The 21,421-nt window shown below is 48.0% G+C and overlaps 1 protein-coding gene across 5 annotated transcripts in view; it reads right to left on the reverse strand.

Annotated features, from left to right (window-relative positions):
- GRIPAP1 (GRIP1 associated protein 1) overlaps positions 1 to 10,506 on the reverse strand; it is a 28,731-nt gene extending 18,225 nt beyond the window's left edge. For 2 of the 5 annotated variants that reach the window (XM_054471572.1, XM_054471571.2), the window contains exons 1-6: positions 10,429 to 10,499; positions 7,707 to 7,773; positions 7,507 to 7,568; positions 6,430 to 6,456; positions 5,547 to 5,654; positions 1,718 to 1,868 (exon numbers count right to left, since the gene is read on the reverse strand). In XM_054471572.1, the coding sequence (XP_054327547.1) occupies positions 1,718 to 1,868; positions 5,547 to 5,654; positions 6,430 to 6,456; positions 7,507 to 7,568; positions 7,707 to 7,773; positions 10,429 to 10,470 (457 nt within the window). In that variant the 5' untranslated portion in view covers positions 10,471 to 10,499. Of the gene's footprint in view, positions 1 to 1,717; positions 1,869 to 5,546; positions 5,655 to 6,429; positions 6,457 to 7,506; positions 7,569 to 7,706; positions 7,774 to 10,239; positions 10,357 to 10,428 lie in introns of those variants that run through there. The other 3 variants (XM_054471570.1, XM_063660492.1, XM_063660493.1) reach the window with 3 other exon arrangements.
- Positions 10,507 to 21,421: the final 10,915 nt, after the last annotated feature.

Consider the following 21,421-nt stretch of genomic DNA (forward strand, 5'->3'; position numbering starts at 1 on the left):
GCACTCGCTTGTAATCCCAGCTACTCCTGGGGCTGAGGCAGGAGAATCGTTTGAACCCAGGAGGCGGAGGTTGCAGTGAGCTGCGATCGAGCCATTGCACTCCAGCCTGGGTGACAGAGCGAGACTCTGTCTTAAAAAAATCTTTTTCCCTAGATAGTCTTGCTCTGTTGCCTAGGCTGGTGTGCAGTGGTGCAATCATAGCTCACTGCAACCTCAAACTCCTGGGCTCAAGCGATCCTCTCAAGTAGCTGGGACTACAAGTGCACACCATGCCCAGTTCATTTTATTATTTATTTATTTGTTTATTTTCTTGAGACTGAGTCTCTCTCTGTCACCCAGGCTGGAGTACAGTGGTGTGATCTCGGCTCACTGCAACCTCTGCCTCCTAGATTCAAGTGATTCTCCTGCCTCAGCCTCCCAAGTAGCTGGAATTACAGGCATTTGCCACCAAACCTGGCTAATTATTGTATTTTTAATAGAAATGGGGTTTTGCCATGTTGGCCAGGCTGGTCTTGAACTCCTGACCTCAGGCGATCTGCCCACCTTGGCCTCCCAAAGTGCTAGGATTACAGGTTTGAAACACCGTGCCTGGCCTAATTATTTTATTTTTAGTACACACAAGTTCCTGCTATGCTGCCTAGGCTGGTCTTGAACTCCTAGCCTCAGGAGGTCCTTCTGCCTTGGCCTCCCAGAGTGCTGGAATCAAGGTATGAGCCACTGTGCCCAGGCTCTCACAAATATTTTAAGCCCTATCAACCACTAAGATTCTGTTTACTATTAAATTAGCCCAAGCTGGTTTCACAAATCCCATTCTCAATCCTTCAAGCCCCACCCATAGCCCTTGAAGGCCATGCCCACCATATGCCACCACTGACTTACAGCTGAATCCCTCCTAGAGCCTCCTAATTCCTACTCACATTCTACTAAGTCTCCCTCCTGGTCATGGAACCAGCATCCATCACCACAGAAGTCCCAGCTGCTCTCCAAAGTTCCACACACCATATGCTCCCACACTCTATCAAGCTTTCTTTCAGCTTTCATCCCAGACCCCACTTACAATCTGGGCTCAGAATCTTCCCAACACTCCATTCACTTTTTCACTTAGCAAATATCTCCTTTTTTTTTTTTGAGATGGAGTCTCGCTCTGTCGCCCAGGCTGGAGTGCAGTGGTGTGATCTTGGCTCACTGCAAGCTCTGCCTCCCAGGTTCACACCATTCTCCTGCCTCAGCCTCCAGAGTAGCTGGGACTACAGGCGCCCGCCACCGTGCCCGGCCAATTTTCTGTATTTCTAGTAGAGACGGGGTTTCACCATGTTAGCCAGGATGGTCTTGATCTGCTGACCTCGTGATCTGCCCGCCTCGGCCTCCCAAAGTGCTGAGATTACAGGCGTGAGCCACCGTGCCCGGCCGCAAATATCTCCTTTTTGACATTCAAGCTGCTAATCTGTAACATCTGCTAGGTACCAGATACTGAACTAATGCAGAATGATATCACCTTTTATCTCTACTACAGTCTTCTGGGTGACAGACATCACTACATGCACTGTGTACATGATAAGGCTTTGGCTCAGAGAGGTGAAATGGCTTGTCCAAAGCCACACAGGGCATGGGCCAACCCTATTTCTGAAGCCTTTCTCCTTCCCCTGAGAGGATGACGGCCTTCCTTGCCCTACTCAAGCCCCAACGTCCCCGCATCCCCAGGAGGGCCTCTATGCACCTGCCACATTCTTCTGCAAGGCTGTGTTTTCAGCCTGTAGCCTCAGCAGCTCCCCATCCACGAGGGGCCCAGCTTGGGCAACCCCTGCTCCTGCAGCCCCCTCCTTCAGTTGCTGGTTCTCTTGCTCCAGCTGTTCCATCTGGCTGCAGAGCTGAACAGAGGAAGAGAAGGGGCAGAGAAGCAGAGAATCAGAGCAGTATTTGCTGAAACCTACATAGCATTTGTCCATGTACTTTACAATTCACTTAATTCCCATAATGACCCTATGATATAAGTGCCCTCCCACTTTACAAATAAGGACATTGAGGCACAGAGATGTTAAACAATTTCAAATTCACACATCTTTTAAGTGGCAGAGTCAGAGAATACCAAGAGCATACCAAGTATGAGGACACCAAAAACCATTTTCCTCTTTCTACTCCTAACCTCAGAGATGCAATCCAAGACCTCAGGCTCCTCTGGAAGTTGTTAGTGCTACAGACAGCCTCACTGCAACCCCTCTTCGGTGGAGGGCTGGATCCTGGGCCCAGAGATAGCTCCCTCTCATCCTAAGCACCACAAAGAGCTTGCAAGGCATTCCAGGGCCAACACTGATGACAGCTCCTGCATTGCCAGCCGTTAGTCTTGGAGAGGTATACAATGCCAATACAACTAAGCCAGCCCCCTGCCCAACTCCTGGCTGAAGTACACTTCTCAAAGCAGTCCTGAGAAAATCCCTTGTCCCCATTTTCAGATGAGAATATCGAGGCCTACAGAGAATTTTTATTTTATTGCCTACAATATTTTCTTTCTTTCTTTTTTTTTTTTTTTTTTTTTTTTTTGAGATGGAGTCTCGCTCTGTCACCCAGCCTGGAGTACAGTGGAACGATTTCAGCTCACTGCAACCTCCGCCACCCGGTTCAAGCTATTCTCCTGCCTCAGCCTCCTGAGTAGCTGGGACTACAGGCATGCGCCACCATGCCCGGCTAATTTTTGTATTCTTATTGGAGAGGGGGTTTCGCCATGTTGGCCAGGCTGGTCTCGAACTCCTGACCTCAGGCAATCCACCCGCCTCGGCCTCCCAAAGTGCTGGGATTACAGGCGTGAGCCACCGCACCCAGCCTGCTTGCAATATTTTCTACCCAGAACACCAATCCTCTCATCCAGTTCTTCACCTAACTGGCTTCTTTGCATCCCTCAGTGCTCTGCTCAGATGTCACCTTTAAAGTAGTATCCCTCAACACAGAAAATTCCAGTACTCTCTGTCACAGCACTGTTCATTTCTTTCTTACCTAGTACTAATCACAATTTTCTTTTTTAACAAGCAGAGATTCTGAAACCAGACTGCTGGAATGTGAATTTCTGCTCTGCCATTTACTAGCTGTGTGACAAATTACTTAATCTACCTGGAACTCAGTTTTCCTCATCTGTCAAATAGGGATACTAATATCTCATAGGCTTATTTCAAAGATTAAATGAGTGAATAATGTAGAGTACTTCAAACAGGACTTGGCACACAGTAAGCACCATATAAATGTCAGCTATCACTACTAGTATTATTTGTTTACTGTTATCATCTTTCTCCTCATCCCACCCCCAGAATGTAAGCTACCCAAGAGTGGAGATCATTCTGTGCTGCTTACAACTGTATTTCCAGAACATAGAGCATGTGGTGGGTACTCAATAACTATTTGTTGAAGGAACAATTAAGCTGAAATGTCTTGGTGAATAAGGGGTGGTGGCAGGTTTAACGTAGCTCTCTCTGCAAGCACTTCCAGTTCCTGGGAGGAGTTGGAGGAGGAAGGGGACTATGTAGGAAGTCTCTACGACTAGCCCAGTGCTGGCCCAGGGCAGATGCAGGGAAACAAGCTGGATTTATGGAAGAATGTCTGCCCCTGCCTCACTCTGCAAGAATCATGATACCATGGAGGCTGGGGGCAGGAAGCAGTGAGGAGTCAGTCAGTGAAGCCAGCAGTTATATGAATACCAGGGGCTCTGAACTAGGAGCAGGACCGGGGCACTGGAATGTATTATGTAAAGGAGTGATGTCATAAGATCTGCAGGTCAGAACAGCCTCTGTGGTGTGAACTAAGTAGAAGAAACTAGAAGTGAAGAGACCAGGGAGGCGGCTGTAGAAACAGCAGATGATAAGTGGTAGAGGCTAAGGCAAAGCAGGGCCACAGGGTGGATATAAAACTTTTTTTTTTTTAATTGAGACAGAATCTTGCTCTGTCGCCCAGGCTGGAGTGCAGTGGTGCAATCTCGGCTCACTACAACCTCCGCCTCCGGGGTTCAAGTGATTCTCCTGCCTCAGCCTCCCGAGTAGCTGGGACTACAGGCGCGTGCCACCACACCTGGCTAATTTTTTGTATTTTTAGTAGAGACGGGGTTTTACCACGTTAGCCAGGATGGTCTCGATCTCCTGACCTCATGATCCGCCCGCCTTGGCCTCCCAAAGTGCTGGGATTACAGGCCTGAGCCACCACACCCGGCCATAAAACTTTTAAAAAGTCAAATATTTTAGAGGGAAGATGAGTTAATAGAAGGATAATATTATAACTAATGCTTCCATACCTGATACTATGTGCAAGGCTCTGTTCTAAGTGATTTACATACACTTATTCATTTAATCCTCACAAAAGCCCTGTGAAGAGGCAGGTACTGTTATTATCATGATTTCCATTTTAAACATTTGGGAACCAAGAACCAGGCAAGTTAAGTAACTTCCTCAAGGTTACAGTCAGTAAAAGGTAGAGCCAAGATTTTAATCTAGGCCTTCTGGTTCCAGAGTCCCTGCTGGTAACTACTACTTGCTCAACTGCCTCTCCTGGTATTGTACCTGCTTAAAGGTTATTTTCGGTTTTGTTTTTTTAAGGTCATAGGCACCATATTCTCAGATGAAGCCTTAGAAATACCATTTTTGGGCCGGGCGCGGTGGCTCACGCCTTTAATCCCAACTCTTTGGGAGGCCAAGGCAGGTGGATCACCTGAAGTCGGGAGTTCAAGACCAGCCTGACCAACATGGTCATTTTCTCTACTAAATGTCCTCTCCCACCCATGTCATTTTCTCCCATCTCTACTAAAAATACAAAATTAGCCAGGCATGGTGGCATATGCCTGTACTCCCAGCTACTCGGGAGGCTGAGGCAGGAGAATCGCTTGAACCCAGGAGGCAGAGGTTGCAGTGAGCCAAGATCACGCCATTGCACTCCAGCCTGGACAACGAGAGTGAAACTCCATCTCAAAAAAATTTGCTGCCATGAGACTTTTTTCCTTAAAACACACTAAAAACATAGACAATTATTAACTGTGGATACAGAAGACAGATGAGGGAACAAAAGACAATGTCTCCAACTGCTCAGTAGATTTAGAAACAGACAGGACACTAAAATCAATGGAGATTATAGAATTAGTAGCTCCAGGATGAATTATCTGGAAGAGGTAGAACGCCAGGCTCATGTCAGATGAAGAGAAGAAAGAGAAAAGGGAAGAAGCTCGAACACTTTTCCATCCTATATTAAGCATAAGAACTCTGTCTAAAATCCCCCAACACCTTGGAGCACCACAGCATCAACCCCACATTATACACACGGAGACTTTAAGCTGAAATAAAAGGAGTGACTTGGCCGGGAACCAGGTGACCTCAGGGCTCAAAGCCTTCTAATCCCAGCAGAGTGAGTGGCCCCATCTGTCAAATTACTGCCCCCCAGCAGCAATCCAGGACCTGTTTCAGCACCACGGACAGTGCTCCAGGGCCAGACCCTGTCCAATCACTCTCTGCTGCTGTTAGGTTTCAGCCCACATGATCCCTATCCCTCATTTCCCCTTTGACTATCCCAGGCACAAGCACCTTGCTGAACTCGGCCATTAGCGTGCTGTTCTGCAAACGGAAGTCCTCCTCCTGGCTGTGCAGCTTTGCCTGCAGCATCTCGTTTTCACTCAGCAATACCTCGACTTCCTGCAGTGGCAGACAAGGGCCAGGACTCCAGCACGGGCAAAAAGGATAGGAGGTAGGGCAAAGAAACAGAGAGAGGGAGAAAATGACATGGGTGGGAGGGGACATAGGGTACAGAGAATGAGGTGATATAGGAGAAAGAGACATGGGGAGGGATAAAACGAGAGACAGGGAAAGGAAGATAAAGACATGGGAAGGTAGAGAGAAGGGAATACAGGGAGGAAGAGAGCGGAGGAAAAGACAGGAAGATAATGATAGGGGAGAGGAGGTAGAGATGGGGAAAGGGGGAGAGGGATTGGGAGGGAGAGAGTGAAAAAGACGGAGAGAAGAACAAACAGAAATCAACAGGGAGAGAACAGAACAGGGAGAAGAGAAGGAGGGGTCAGGAAAAGAAATGAGTTAGGAAGAGAGAGGAATCGGGAAGAAACAAGGAGTTAGAGAGAGAAAGCAGAAAAAAGAGAAATCACAGAGACAGGAACAGGAGGGGGAGAGACAAAGAAGATTGGGAAGAGAAACGAGTCAGAGAGACAGGAACAGGAAGACAGACAGAGACAGAAAGAGACTCAGAGAAAAGAATGGAAAGAGAGAGAAGGAAAGAGACACAGAGTTAGGACAAATACAGGGAAACAAGGACAGATACAGCAACACATGGCAGTGAGGTAGTAGCAGATGTAAAGGCACACAGAGAAAGAAAGGCCAGTACAAGGAAATCTCAGCATACAGAAATAGCCCACCAAGACATCTCCCAGTCACACTCACCCACAAGGGACCCCCTTACCTGAGCTTTCTTGCTCTTGCTCAGTGCCTAAAGTGGGGGTGGGTGGGAAGAGAGCTAAAGTGAACAGAGATGGACTGCCTTACTAGGATATGGAGACAATTGTGCCAAGCGTTTTGGGAGGACAAGGATGATGGGGGTTGCAGGATGGGAGCATCTTCAACCACAGAACATGTGTGACAATTTGGAGCCCAAAGGAATGACGGAATGAGTGCGTGAGTGAGTGAATGAATGCAAGTCTTGCCCTGGGGCCCCAGCACACATAAATCATCCTTTCTTGGAAGCTCTTGAGGCTGGTGGGGGGATGGGGGAGGTAGGGAGATGCCCTGGTATTTAACCATTTATGGGCTGGATCTCCAGGCTCAGAAACTGTGGCTTCATTGCTACATTTGTCCATACACGTCTCTGTGGGTCCCTCCCACGCAGTGTGGAAACTGTCGCTCCCCTGCTGGGCAGCCAAGAGCATTGCCAGCTTAGGGGAATCAGCATCCTACCAAAGAGAAGTGCAGCTTCCTGACTGCCGGATTTTCTGCATACTGTATTCATTCATCCAACAAATATTTATTGAGCACATATTATGTATTAACATTGTGCTAGGTATGGCTAGATATGGGGACAGAGCAGTGACAAAGGAGGACCTTGAATGTCTTGAGGGGCCACGATAGGTTATATCCTATCTCATCTTTAGAGGATCTGAGAAGTGGGTTTGCTCTCATTTTCCCAACTGGACCAGGATAGAGATGGGAAGTAGGAGCACAAGGCAGGAGTGTGAGTAGAGGATAGGAGGCAGATTCGAGGTAGATTTACTGATAGATTTGAATATTTAATTAAAAGTCAGTGAATGAGAATGAGTAACTGAAATTAGAAATGATTTAAATTAAAATTAATCAATAAATTAAGCAGGATTAAGTAAAATTAGCAACTAAAGAGAATTCCATGAGAATCCTTTAAATGACTACATGAAAACAGCATGCAACATTAGGTCTGGTTCACTGTAGGTGCTCACTGGAGGGATGAATGAGTCAGATAGGTAGAGGCAAGGGTGGATGGGTAGGTGGATGGGTGGGTGGAGGGAGGTACCTTCTGAGCTTTGCTGAACTCCTTATCCAAGTAGGCGACCTTCTGTCGAAGACTGGTGAGTTCTGGTGTTGGGAAAGCAGGGAAACTCAGCCTCAGCCAGTGGCAAGAAACTGAAAGGCCTTCCTGCCAGGCCTCTGAGGGAAAACCTCGGACACCATGCCCCAAAGCCACCCCCATCTAATAAGGCCCTCCTGGCTCACCAACACCATTCTTGCGTAGTTCATCTGAAAGCTGGTAGTTGTTTGTCCGGAGTTCCAGGAGCTGAGCCTTTGGGGGAGGCAGGAAGGGAAAAGACTTGGTCAGGAAAGCGCCCCTACCCCTACCATGAGGGAACCAAGCCCCTAAGCCCCATAGACCTTACGCCCTCCATGTGCCTCTGTAGCTACTCCTTAAGACCTGTATGTGCTACACCCAAAGTGACCTTCCAGGCCCTCAGACCTTGGCTCACCTTTTCCAGCTCCACTTATAACCCCAGCCAGCCTCATCCCTCCATCTCACACTACAATCCACGCTGCACTCAGGCCATCCCAGAGCACTGCCCCAATAAGGGTCTTGCTTGTGTGAGTTCCCTGGCTCTCCATACCCACAGCATAAAGTTCCTCCTCCTCATCCTGGCTGACCTCTCCACACACTGAACACACACTGTCAGGGGTGTTGTCCATATTTCTGACCAGACCTGGGGGCCTCTGATGGCCTGTCTTCTTCCCTCTTTCCTAAGGGAAGAGGGTCAAGTATTCTGCCTAACTTTGAGTCAGGAGGCTTTCCAGGGTCCCCCCACCTCCAAGGCTCTCAAAATACATCCAGGCCCCCTTCAGTAATTAAGGGAGGACCAGGTGCGGTGGCTCACACCTGTCATCCCAGCACTTTGAGAGGCCAAGGCGGGTGGGTCACAAGGTAAGGAGTTCAAAATCAGCCTGGCCAATATGGTGAAACCCTGTCTCCACTAAAAATATAAAAAATTTGCCACGTGTGGTGGCGCACACTTGTAGTCCCAGCTACTCAGGAGGCTGAGGCAGGAGAAGCACTTGAACCTGGGAGGCGGAGGTTGCAGTGAGCCGAGATTGTGCCACAGCACTCCAGCCTGGGTGACAGAGTGAGACTCTGTCTCAAAAAAAAAAAAAAAAAAAAAAGAATTAAGGGAAAGTGCCAGGCACAGTGGCTCACACCTGTAATACAAACACTTTCGGAGGCCGAAGTGGGCAGATCACTTGAGGTCAGGAGTTCAAGACCAGCCTGGCCAACATGGTGAAACCTCATCTCTACTAAAAATACAAAAATTAGCTGGGCGTGGTGGTACGCACCTGTAATCCCAGCTACTAGGGAAGCTGAGATAGGAGAATCGCTTGAACCCGGAAAGTGGAGGTTGCAGTGAGCTGAGATTGTGCCACTGCACACTACAGCCTGGGTGACAGAGAGAGGCTCTGTCTCAAAAAAAAAAAAAAAAAAAAAAGAAAAAGAAAAAGAATTAAGCATCCTCCTCCCTACCAGCCCTATAGGACCCTGAGGCTGGTTCTACCCAGCAAGGCCGGTTCCTTCCCATTAAGGAACTTACTGTTCCTTCCCCTACCAGGACTTTTCCCTCCCTCCCACGCCACCAGCCTCCACTTGCTATTCTCTGGTAGTCTGCTCAAGGTCAGAGGGCTTGGCCTTCACAGAATCTTTCCTACTCCTGTCCTCTCCAGGACCCAGTGATCTGTCTCTCCAAGTACTGGTCCAATTGGAATATCCTTTGTATCCCCTGAGACTTGCCCCCCAACAAAGCCCAGTAGTTCTCCCTCATTCATGGCCCAGTGGGATCAATGTTCCTCATTCAAGGGTATTCCCACGCCCCTCAAGATCTCCCCAGTCATGATCCAATGGGAATGGCCCTACACCCTTCAGGGTAGGCCTCTACAAGGCCTTGGGTAGGCCAGTTGGATGACTCTTACTCACTTAGAATCCCCTTCAGATGACAGTGGTCTTCCCCATTCATGGGTTAATCAACTCGCCCTTCCATTCTCAGTGTCCCTCACACAGGGACAGCCAGTTTCCCTCATTCAAGGACCAATTGGATTACCTGTCCTCCCTCAGAGTTCCTCCCCTCCCCATGCAGGACCCTGTTCAGAGCCCCCCCAGTGAGGAACCCTCTCAACAAGGGCCCATTCATACTGCAATGCTATGGCCTTTCATTGCATCTCAGAGTCCCCCCAAAAGAATCAAGTGGGGGTACCTCCCTAAAGCCCAGTGATCTTCCCTCCTTGTATCAATCTTTTACCTCCTCTGGTCCTCCCCTCAGTTAATGGGATTAATGGTATTACCCATTCATGGCCTTCTTCACCCCAGGCCTAATGGGATCACCTAATCATCCAATGGTGCCGCCCCCTCTTAGGATGCACTACCAACCACCAATGGCACAGGATCTCCACCTCCCAGGAACAATGACAACATCTGGGGTCTTTCCCCAATCCCCGGGCACAGTGGTATCTCCCCAAAACTTACCACCTCCCACCTGCTAATGGTTCTGCCCTCTCAAGGGCTCCCACCACCATGACGCAAACGACCCAACACCCGCTTCCTTCCTCTCCAGACAAAATGGTTTCGCCTTCTCAGGATCTCCTTCCCTCAAAGCCCATTATCATCACCCGCCGACGCTGTCCCCTGCACGGGCCCAAAAGTCTCTTCCCCTCCAGGTCTGAATAAGGTACCGCCTACTTAAGGGCGCTCTCCCAGCCCACAATGCTAACAGAGTCCAACCTTCAAAGCCGCAGAGTATCTCGGAATCCAATAGTCCCACCACTCCGAGCCTCAGTTTCCCTTCTCCAGACCCACTCCGTAAACTCAGGGTCCATCCCAACCAACCCCTTCTCAGAGCTGATAGCACGACCTCTCTCTACCCCGCCCCCGGTCGCCTAGCCGGGTGGTCTTTCCCACCGCGAGGGGCACCTGCATCCGCTGAAACTCCTCCTCAGACAGAGCTTGCGCCATGTTCCTCCCCCCCACCCCCCCGCCAGCTTTCTGCGCAGACGCAGCTCGCGCCGCCTGTCAGTATTAAGGTCGGACCAAACCACTGGCCAGGAATAGAGGGGGTAGAACCTAATTCCGAAGGGCAGCATTTTGGAGACGCAGAGAAGAGAACGAAACCGACGGGTCAGGTGAACTGTAATACAACGTTCTACCCGAATGTAAGTCATCTCATTGGCTTTTGGACTCTTCTAGGCCACCCATTGTGATACGACATTATTACATCCCCGTTTCATGGGTGGACTCGTCGCTAGGGAAGTCTTTGCCGACAGAAAATCACCCTTCCGCGGTACTCCTTTAATGAGAATGGGTAACTTAATAACCATAGAAATGAAAGCGGAAGCTTCGCTCTGGTCTTGTTCCCGCCCTCCTCCGGGAGACCCCAAAGGGGAATCCCACCTCTTGTAAAGCCTTTGGCCTTTTTTTTTTTTTTTTTTAAGGTTTGACACTTATTTTGTTATCATGATACTGCACGTCACGTTAGGTAAAGGACTTAGCCACCAATAAAAATAGCGGAGTGGAAAGAGTGACAGTGAATCAAACGAAAAAGCTACATTAAAACAAAACAAAAACCAGGGTGGTGAAACACCAGGCTCATTCAATTAAGTATTAGAATTCACTATAGCCCTCACCCATCTGAGAGTAAGAAATGGTATCTCAGTGTAGTTTTTTTCTTCTTATTTTCTTTTTTCTTTCTGTTTGTTGTTGTTGTTGTTGTTGTTGTTGTTTGAGATGGAGTTTCACTCTTGTTGCCCAGGCTGGAGTGCATTGGCGCTCACTGCAACCTCTGCCCCCCAGGTTCAAGCAATTCTCCTGCCTCAGCCTCCCAAGTAGCTGGGATTACAGGCGCCTGCCACCATGCCCGACTAATTTTTGTATTTTTAGTAGAGACAGGGTTTTACCACATTGGTCAGGCTGGTCTTGAACTCCTGACCTCAGGCGATCCGCCCGCCTCGGCCTCCCAAAGTGCTGGGATTACAGGCATGAGCCACCATGCCCGAACTTTTTATTTTATTTTATTTTATGTTACTTTATGTTATTTTATTTTGAGACAGGGTCTTGCTCTACCGCCCACACAGGAGTGTAGTGGCACAATCAGGGCTCACTGCTGCCTTGACTTCCTGGGCTCAAGCAATTCTCCCACCTCAGCCCCCCAAGTAGCTGGGACTACAGGCATAGGCCACCAAGAACCATTTTAATATCTGTTCTTATTTTATTTTTTTTAATTTAATTATTATTTTTCTTTTGAGGTGGAGTCTTCCTCTGTTGCCCAGGTTGGAGTGCAGTGGTGCAATCTCAGCTCACTGCAATCTTTGCCTCCCAGGTTCAAGAGATTCTCCTGCCTCAGCCTCCCAAGTAGTTGGGACTACAGGCACCCACCATCATGCCCAGCTAATTTTTGTATTTTTAGTAGAGACGGGGTTTCACCATGTTGGCCAGGTTGGTCTCAAACTCCTGACCTCAAGTTATCCTCCCGCCTCTGCCTCTCAAAGTGCTGGGGTTACAGGTGTGCGCAACCGCACCTGGCCTCTTTGTGTATTAGGAATATTAACAACTTTTTTGGGTGGGGGTAGACGGAGTTTTGCTCTTGTCGCCCAGGCTGGAGTGCAATAGTGCGATCTTGGTTCACCACAACGTCTGCCTCCCGGGCTCAAGCGATTCTCCTGCCTCAGCCTCATGAGTAGTTGGGATTACAGGCACCCACCACCACGTTTGTATTTTTAGTAGAAACGGGGTTTCACCATGTTGGCCAGCCTGGTCTCGATCTCCTGACCTCAGGTGATCCACCCGCCTCGGCCTCCCAAAGTGGTGGGATTACAGGCATGAGCTAAGCTACCACACACGGCCTTTTCCTTTTCTTTTTTTTTTTTTTTTGAGACAGGGTCTCACTCTGTCATCCAGACTGGAGTACAGTGGTGCAATCTCGGCTCACTTCAGCCTCGACCTTCTGGGCTCAACCAATCCTCCTACCTCAGCCTCCCGAGTAGCTGGGACTACAGGCACAGGCTACCATGCCCAGCTAATTTTTTTTTAATTTTTTGTAGAAACCAAGTCTTACTATGTTGCCCAGGCTGGTCTCAAACTCCTGGGCTCAAGTGATCCACCCACATCTGCCTTCCAAAGTGCTAAGATTTCAGGCGTGAGCCACCACACCAGGCCTACTTTTGTTTTTTTTTTTTTGTATGTGTGTGATTTTTTGAGACGAAGTCTCGCTCTGGAGTTCAGTGGCCCGATCTTGGCTTACTACAACCTCTGCCTCCCAGGTTCTAGCGATTCTCCTACCTCAGCCTCCCGAGTTGCTGGGATTACGGGCACGTGACACCATGCCCGTCTAATTTTTGTATTTTTGGTAGAGACAGGTTTCACCATGTTGGCCAGGTTGGTCTCAGACTCCTGGCCGCAAGGGATCCGCCCACCTCAGCCTCCCAAAGTGCTGGGATTACAGGCGTGAGCCACTGTGCCCAGCCCTTGCCTACATTTGTAATATATAAATTATGTTGTCACAGTCTCCCTTCCATACTGGATCCCCTGACCTCCTGGTTGCTTTTTAAAAAATTTTGCGTACATTAACAAACTTTTTTTGTATCGTAAAGATCAACGGGTTTTGACAGATGCATTTTAAAGTGTTCCACACATAGATTTTTTTCACATTTTTTGTTAGATTTCTTCCTAATTATTTTCTTTGATGCTATGGATGCTATTGTAAATGAGGTTTTCTCTATCATTGTATCTCTTTTTTTTTTTTTTGGTAGAGACGGGATCTCACTATGTTGCCCCAGCTGGACTGCACTGGCTATTTATAGGCATGATCATCACACACTACAGTGGTGAACTCCTGGGCTCAAGCGATCCTCCCATTTCAACTTCCCAAGTAGCTGGGACTACACATGTGAGCCACTATGCGTCTTTATATCCTCTCACTGGTTATTGTTGATATATACAAAAGCCATTGATTTCTCTATGTTAATTTTATATCCTTCCATTTTACTGAATACTTTTATTGTTAGAGTGTTTTATTATTGATTCTCTAGGGTTTACCAGGTACAAATCATATCATCTGAAAATACGGATATCTTTATTCTTTTCCAATCAGTCACACTGGCTGTAATTGATTTCTCTTGCCTAATTACCGTTTTCCACTAACAGGAACCAGGGCCCCTTAGAGAAATAGCTGATTGCAGGGCTGGGGCAAGGAAGGTACAAGATTAGCCTGGAACATCTTGTTTTAACCACACATTGAAATAATTTGAATTAAAAAAGAATACAGGAGTCCAAAGTGATCTAAATAAATAAATGAAGGTGTGCCAACTAATAAATGTACAAGGAATGATGGAATTAGAAAATAACTATTTGGCAACTACTATTGTAATAATTGTTTTAGGCAAGTATCATTGGCCAGGCGCAGTGGCTCACGCCTGTAACCCCAGCAGTTTGGGAGGCCGAGGCAGGTGGATCAATTGAGGTCAGAAGTTCGAGACCAGCCTGGCCAACATGGTGAAACCCCATCTCTACTAAAAATACAAAAATTAGCCAGGCATGGTGGTGGGCACCTGTAATCTCAGCTACTCGGAAGGCTGAAGAAGGAGAATCGCTTGAACCTGGAAGGCAGAGGTTGCAGTGAGCCGAGGTCGGGCCACTGCACTCCAGCCTGGGCAACAGAGCGAGACTCTCTATTTAAAAAAAAAAAAAAAAAAAATAGGCCGGGTGCTGTGGCTCACACCTGTAATCCCAGCACTTTGGGAGGCCAAGGCAGACGGATCACCTGAGGTCAGGGATTCAAGACCAGCCTGACCAACATGGTGAAACCCAGTCTCTACTAAAAATACAAAAATTAGCCAGGTGTGGTGGGTTCAAGTGATTCTCCTGCCTCAGCCTCCTGAGTAGCTGTGATTACAGGCGCCTGCCACCATGCCCAGCTAATTTTTTCTATTTTGAGTAGAGATGGGGTTTCACTATGTTTGTCAGGCTGGTCTTGAACCCCTGACCTGACCTCAGGTGATTGCCCCGCCTCGGCCTCCCAAAGTGCTGGAATTACATACGTGAGCCACCACACCCGGCCCACAGGGCTAATTTTTAAATTTTTTGTAGAGACGAGATCTCACTATGTTGCCCATGCTTACTTTTTAATTATAACAAGGATTAGGGTAACTTTATAATGGAGAACACTACCTTAACCAAGTCACCTTTAGCATCACCAGGACAGGGACAAATTGGTATTATGTGCTTTCCGACGTAATGCACTGAGAAAGACACAAATCACTTCTGTGGTATTTCTGCCAAAAATTCATAATCTGAATCGAATCATGAGAAGCTATTAGGCAAACCCCAGCTAAAGAACTCATCAAGACATCAACATCATAAAAAACAAAGATCACTTGCAGTCAGGAGTTTGAGATCAGCCTGGCCAACATGGCGAAACCTGTCTCTACCAAAAATACAAAAATCAGCCAGGCGTGGTGGCAGGTGCCTGTAATCCCAGCTACTTGGGAGGCTGAGGCAGGAGAATTGCATGAACCCAGGAGGCGGAGGTTGTAGTGAGCCAAGATTGCAACACTGCACTCCAGCCTGGGTGGCAGAGCGAGACTTTGACTCAAAAAAAAAAAAAAAAAAAAAGAGAATGACTTTCTCTTAAATGTCTTTGGAGAACGACTTTCTCTTAAATGTCTTTGTACAGAAGAGACTGAGACTATTATCCTTAGAAAGATCTGATTGCAAGGTTAGCCCTTGACTAGCATCTGCAAATTTGGCTAGTAAACAGTTCGCTACACTGATATGAGTTGTTCATTGTGGCTGCGCGTGGTGGCTCACGCCTGTAATCCCAGCACTTTGGGGGGCCGAGGCGGGTGGATCACTTGAGGTCAGGGGTTTGAGACCAGCCTGACCAACATGGTGAAACCCCGTCTCTACTAAAAATACAAAAATTAGCTGGGCATCGTTGCGGTGTCCTGTAATCCCAGCTACTGGGGAAGCTGAGGCAGGAGAATTGCTTGAACCCGGGAGGCGGACGTTGCAGTCAGCAGAGATTATGCCACTGTACTCCAGCCTGGGCGACAGAGTGAGACTCTGTCTCAAAAAACAAAAAAACAAAAAATAAGAGTGGTTCATTGTGCCTAAACTGTTTGTAGAAACAATGTGGTTTATGCGGAACACCTGCATTCCCTCAGCGTCTAGGATTCTGATATGTGCTAGGTAGAGAGTACCTATGTGACCAGTCCCCACTAAAAAACCTTGGCCACTGAGTCTCTAATGAGCTTCCCCAGTAGACAACACTTTGCACATGTTGTCACAACTCATTGCTGGAGAAATTAAGTGAGTCTTGTATGACTCCACGGGGCGACTCTTGGAAGCTTGTGCCTGGTCCTCCGGATTTCAGTCTCTTGCTCAAGGGAGGTACAGAGCATAAAGAAGCCTGTGCATGGATTTCCTGGATCCCACCTGTGTCCTTTTTTTTTTTTGAGACAGGGTCTCACTCTGTCACCCAGGCTGGAGTGCAGTGGTGCAACCTCAGCTCACTGGAACCTCCGCCTCCTGGGTTCAAACAATTCTTCTTCATCAGTCTCCTGAGTAGCTGGCATTACAGGCAGGCGCCACCACGTTGGGCTAATTATTGTATTTTAAATAGAGATGGGGTTTCACAATGTTGGCCAGGCGATGGTCTCAAACTCCTGACCTCAAGTGATCTGCCTACCTCGGTCTCCCAAAGTGCTGGGATTACAGGCATGAGCCACCAGGCCCGGCCAACTTTTTTTTTTTTTTTTGAGACAGTTTTGCTCATGTTGCCCAGCCTGGAGTACAGTGGCGAGATCTCAGCTCACTGCCACCTCTGCCTCCCAGGTTCAAGCAATTCTCCTGCCTCAGCCTCCCAAATAGCTGGGATTACAGGCATGCACCATCATGCCTGGCTAATTTTTGTATTTTTAGTAGAGACAGGGTTTCACCATGTTGGTCAGGCTGGTCTCGAACTCCTGACCTCAGGTGATCCACCTGCCTCAGCCTCCGAAAGTGCTTGGATTACAAGCGTGATCCACTGTGCCCAGCCTTTTAATGAATTAATTTATTTTTGAGATGGAGTTTGGTTCTCGTCGCCCAGGCTGGAGTGCAATGGTGCGATCTCTTCTCACTGCAACCTCCACCTCCCCGGTTCAAACAATTCTCCTGCCTCAGCCTCCCAAGTAGCGGGATTACAGACATGTGCCACCACGCCTGGCTATTTTTTTTTTTTTTTTTTTTTGAGATGGAGTTTTGCTCTTGTCGTCCAGGATGGAGTGCAACAGCATGATCTCGGCTCACTGCAACCTCCACCTCCCGGGTTCAAGTGATTCTCCTGCCTCAGCCTCCCTAGTAGTTGGGATTACAGGTGCCTGCCACCAAGCCTGGCTAATTTTTAAATTTTTTTTTTTTTTTTTTTTTAGTAGAGATGAGGTTTTGTCACGTTGGCCGGGCTGGTCTTGAACTCCCGACCTCAGGTGATCCACCTGCCTCGGTCTCCCAAGTGCTGGGATTACAGGCATGAGCCACTGCATCCAGCCTTTCAGCCTTTTTTTTTTCTTTTTTTTTTTTTTTTTTGGAGATAGGGTCTCAACTCTAGTCTCCCAGGCTAGATTGCAGTTGCCCAAACACGGCTCATTACAGCCTCGACCTCCTGGGCTCAAGTGATCCTCCCACCTCAGCCTCCTGAGTAACTGGGACCACAGGCACCTACCACCATGCCCAACTAATTTTTGTATGTTTTGTAGATGCGCCCACCACCACACCCAACTAATTTTTGTATGTTTTGTAGAGATGAGTTTTTGCCATATTGCCTAGGCTGGTCTCGAACTCCTGAACTCAAGCAATCAACCTGCCTCAGCCTCCCAAAGTGCTAGAATTACAGGCATGAGCCACCGGGCCAGCTGCAACTATTCTATTAATCCAAAATTATTTCAAGACATAATTTAAAATGGAAAAACCGGCTGGGCGCGGTGGCTCACGCCTGTAATCCCAACACTTTGGGAGGCCGAGGTGGGTGGATCACTTGAGACCAGGAGTTTGAGACCAGCCAGGGCAACATGGTGAAACCCCCTCTCTACTAAAGATACAAAAATTAGTTGGGCTCAGTAGCGCACACCTGTAGACCCAGCTGCTCGGGACGCTGAGACGCAAGAATTGCTTGAATCTGGGGGACAGAGATTGCAGTGAGCTGGGATCGCACCACTGCACTCCAGCCTGGGTGACAGAGCGAGACTTCGTCTCGAAAAAAAAAAAAAAAAAAAAAGGAAAAGAAAAACAGAAAAATGAAAATGAAACCAAATCTGTACCCTAGATGCACTTATTGCTCATTTCTAGAGATATATCTGTTTCTAGGCCCTCTCAGTGAACAGACAGGGGACACATACACAGACATGCACGCTAGTTCTCTTTATAACATAACTCTCTTTCTCTGTCTATATATAAAACCATGAGATCATCCTGATACCTCCAATTCCAATTCAACACTTCAGGGTAAACTTTTGTTTTCCCCATCCATATTTGTCACTCTTTTTAGTAAGTAATCTAACTCCCATTATTCCTAATTACTTGTTTCCTCAAACCTAGATTACACAAAGGAATTTTCAGAATTGCCTAACCCACACCACTACAAAAGCAAATCTACTTACCAGAGTACAATATTTGTTTACAGATTTTTTTTTTTTTTTTTTTTTTTAGAGACAGCATCTTGCTCTATCACCCAGGGTGGAGTGCAGTGTGGCACGATCTCAGCTCACTGCAACTTCCACCTCCTGGGTTCAAGCAATTCTCGTGCTTCAGCCTCCCAGACCTTTTTTTTTTTTTTTTCTTTAAGACAGGGTCTCACTTTGTCACCCAGGCTAGAGTGCAGTGGTGTGATCACAGCTGACCGCAGCCTCAAACTCTTGGGCTCAAGCGATCCTCCCACCTCAGCCTCTTATGTAGTGGGGACTACAGGTACATGCCACCATGCCTGGCTAATTTTTAAAAAATATTTTTTTTTGTGGCCGGGGGTGGTGGCTAACGCCTGTAATCCCAGCACTTTGGGAGGCTGAGGCGGGCGGATCACGAAGTCAGGAGATCGAGACCATCCTGGCCAACACGGTGAAACCCCGTCTCTACTAAAAATACAAAAAATTAGCTGGGAGTGGTGACACACGCCTGTAGTCCCAGCTACTTGGGAGGCTGAGGCAGGAGAATCGCTTGCACTTGGGAGGTGGAGGTTGCAGTGAGCCGAGATCGCACCACTGCACTCCAGCCTGGGCGACAGAGTGAGACTCCATCTCAAAAAAAAAAAAAATTTGTAGGCCGGGCACGGTGGCTCACACCTGTAATCCCAGCACTTTGGGAGGCTGAGGTGGGCGGATCACCTGAGGTCAAGAGTTCAAGACCAGCCTGGCCAACATGGTGAAACCCCATCTCTAATTTGTACTTAAAATACAAAAATTAGCTGGGCATGGTGGCAGGCGCCTGTAATCCCAGCCACTCAGGAGGCTGAGGCAGGAGAATCGCTTGAAGCCGGGAGGCAGAGGTTGCAGTGAGCCAAGATTGCGCCATTGCACTCCAGCCTGGGCAACAAGAGCCAGACTCTCAAAAAAAAAAAAAAATATATATATATATATATACACACACACTATATATACACATATATATATACACACACACATACATATATATACACACACACATATATATAGTAGAGACAGGGACCTTACTATGTTCCCCAGGGTTGTCTCCAACTCCTGGCCTGAAGCAATCCTCCGGTCTCAGCCTCCCAAAGTGCCCAGATTGCAGGTGGGAGCCAGCATACCCAACCCATTGTTTACAGGCGTTTTTCTTTTTTTTTTTTGAGACAGAGTCTTGCTCTGTCGCCCAGGCTGGCTGGAGTGCAGTGGCGCGATCTCCGCTCACTGCAAGCTCCGCCTCCTGGGTTCACGCCATTCTCCTGCCTCAGTCTCCTGAGTAGCTGGGACTACAGGCGCCTGCACCACACCCGGCTAATTTTTTGTATTTTTTCTTTAGTAGAGATGGGGTTTCACTGTGTTGGCCAGGATGGTCTCGATCTCCTGACCTCGTCATCCACCCGCCTCGGCCTCCCAAAGTGCTGGGATTACAGGCGTAAGCCACCGCGCCCAGCCTGTTTACGGACGTTTTTGAGGTAAAATTTACATGCGGTAAAATTCACAAATCAAAATTCACAGCAGCCTGATAAAAGAATACACTTGGCTGGGTATGGTGGTTCGCGTCTGTAATCCCAGCACTTTGGGAGGCCGAGGCTGGCGGATCACGAGGTTAGATCGAGACCATCCTGGCTAACATGGTGAAACCCCGTCTCTACTAAAAAAATACAAAACATTAGCCGGGCGTGGTGGCGGGTGCCTGTAGTCCCAGCTACTTGGGAGGCTGAGGCAGGAGAATGGCCTGAACCCGGGAGGCGGAGCTTGCAGTGAGCCCAGATCGCGCCACTGCACTCCAGCCTGGGTGACAGAGTGAGACTCCTTCTCTAAAAAAAAGAAAAAAAAAGAATACACTCAAGTAGCTCCTACCCCTATCACAATATAGAATGTTTACATCAGCAGGGCGCGGTGGCTCATACTTGTAATCCCAGCACTTTGGGAGTCCAAGGCGGGCAGATTACGAGGTCAGGAATTCAAGACTAGCCTGGGCAACACACTGAAACACTGTCTCTACTAAAAATACAAAAATTAGCTGGGCGTGCTGGCGGGTGCCTGTAATCCCAGCTACTGGGGAGGCTGAGGCAGGAGAATCACTTGAACCCAGGAGGTGGAGGTTGCAGTAAGCTGAGATCGCGCCACTGCACTCCAGCCTGGGCAACAAGAGCGAAACTCCGTCTCGGAAAAAAAAAAAAAAAAAAAGAATCAGGTTGTCAGTTCTACAAAAACATCCACTGGGATTTGACTGGGATTACATTGATTCTATAGATCAATGTCAGGAGAACTGGTATCTTAATAATATTGAGTCTCCTGTTTCATAAACATGGTGTATCTATTCATTTAGGAATTATTTAATTTCTTTCTTTTTTTTATTTTCTTTTATTTTTTGAGACAGAGTCTCACTCTCTCACCCAGGCTGGAGTACAGTGGCACCATCTCGGCTCACTGCAGCCTCTGCCTCCCGCATTCAAGGGATTCTCCTGCCTCAGCCTCCTGAGTAGCTGGGACCACAGGCTCATGCCCCCACGCCCGGCTAATTTTTGGTTTGTTTGCTTTTTGAGACAGAGTCTCCCTCTATTGCCCAGGCTAGAGTGCAGTGGCACAATCTCAGCTCACTGAAACCTCTGCCTCCCAGGTTCAAGAGATTCTCTCACCTCTGCCTCCCGAATAGCTGGGACTACAGGCACACACCACCATACCGGGCTAGTTATTTTTTATTTTTAGTAGAGACAGGGTTTCACTATATTGACCAGGCTGGTCTCCAACTCCTGATCTCGTGATCCTCCCACCTCAGCCTCCCAAAGTGCTAGGATTACAGGCATGAGCCACCGCACTTGGCCTTTTTTTTTTTTTTTTTTTTTTTTTTTTTTTAGATGGAGTTTTGTTCTGTTGCCTTGGCTGGAGTGCAGTGATGCCATCTTGGCTTACTGCAACCTCTTCCTCCGGGGTTCAAGCGAGATGGGGTTTCACCATATTGGCCAGGCTGGTCTTGAACTCCTGACCTCTGGTGATCCACCCGCCTTGGCCTCCCGAAGTGTTAGGATTACAGGTGTGAGCCACTGCTCCTGGCCTAATTTTTGCATTTTTAGTGGAGATGGGGGTTTCACTACGTTGGTCAGGCTGGTCTCAAACTCCCGACCTCAAGTGATCCATTTGCCTGGGCCTCCCAAAATGCTGGGATTACAGGCGTGAGCCACCATGCCCAGCCCATACATGTTATTTTAAGGTTTGAATTTCCTATGGGTCATTGCTAG

This window comes from Pongo pygmaeus, chromosome X, assembly GCF_028885625.2.
Source record: "Pongo pygmaeus isolate AG05252 chromosome X, NHGRI_mPonPyg2-v2.0_pri, whole genome shotgun sequence".
NCBI lineage: Eukaryota > Metazoa > Chordata > Mammalia > Primates > Hominidae > Pongo > Pongo pygmaeus.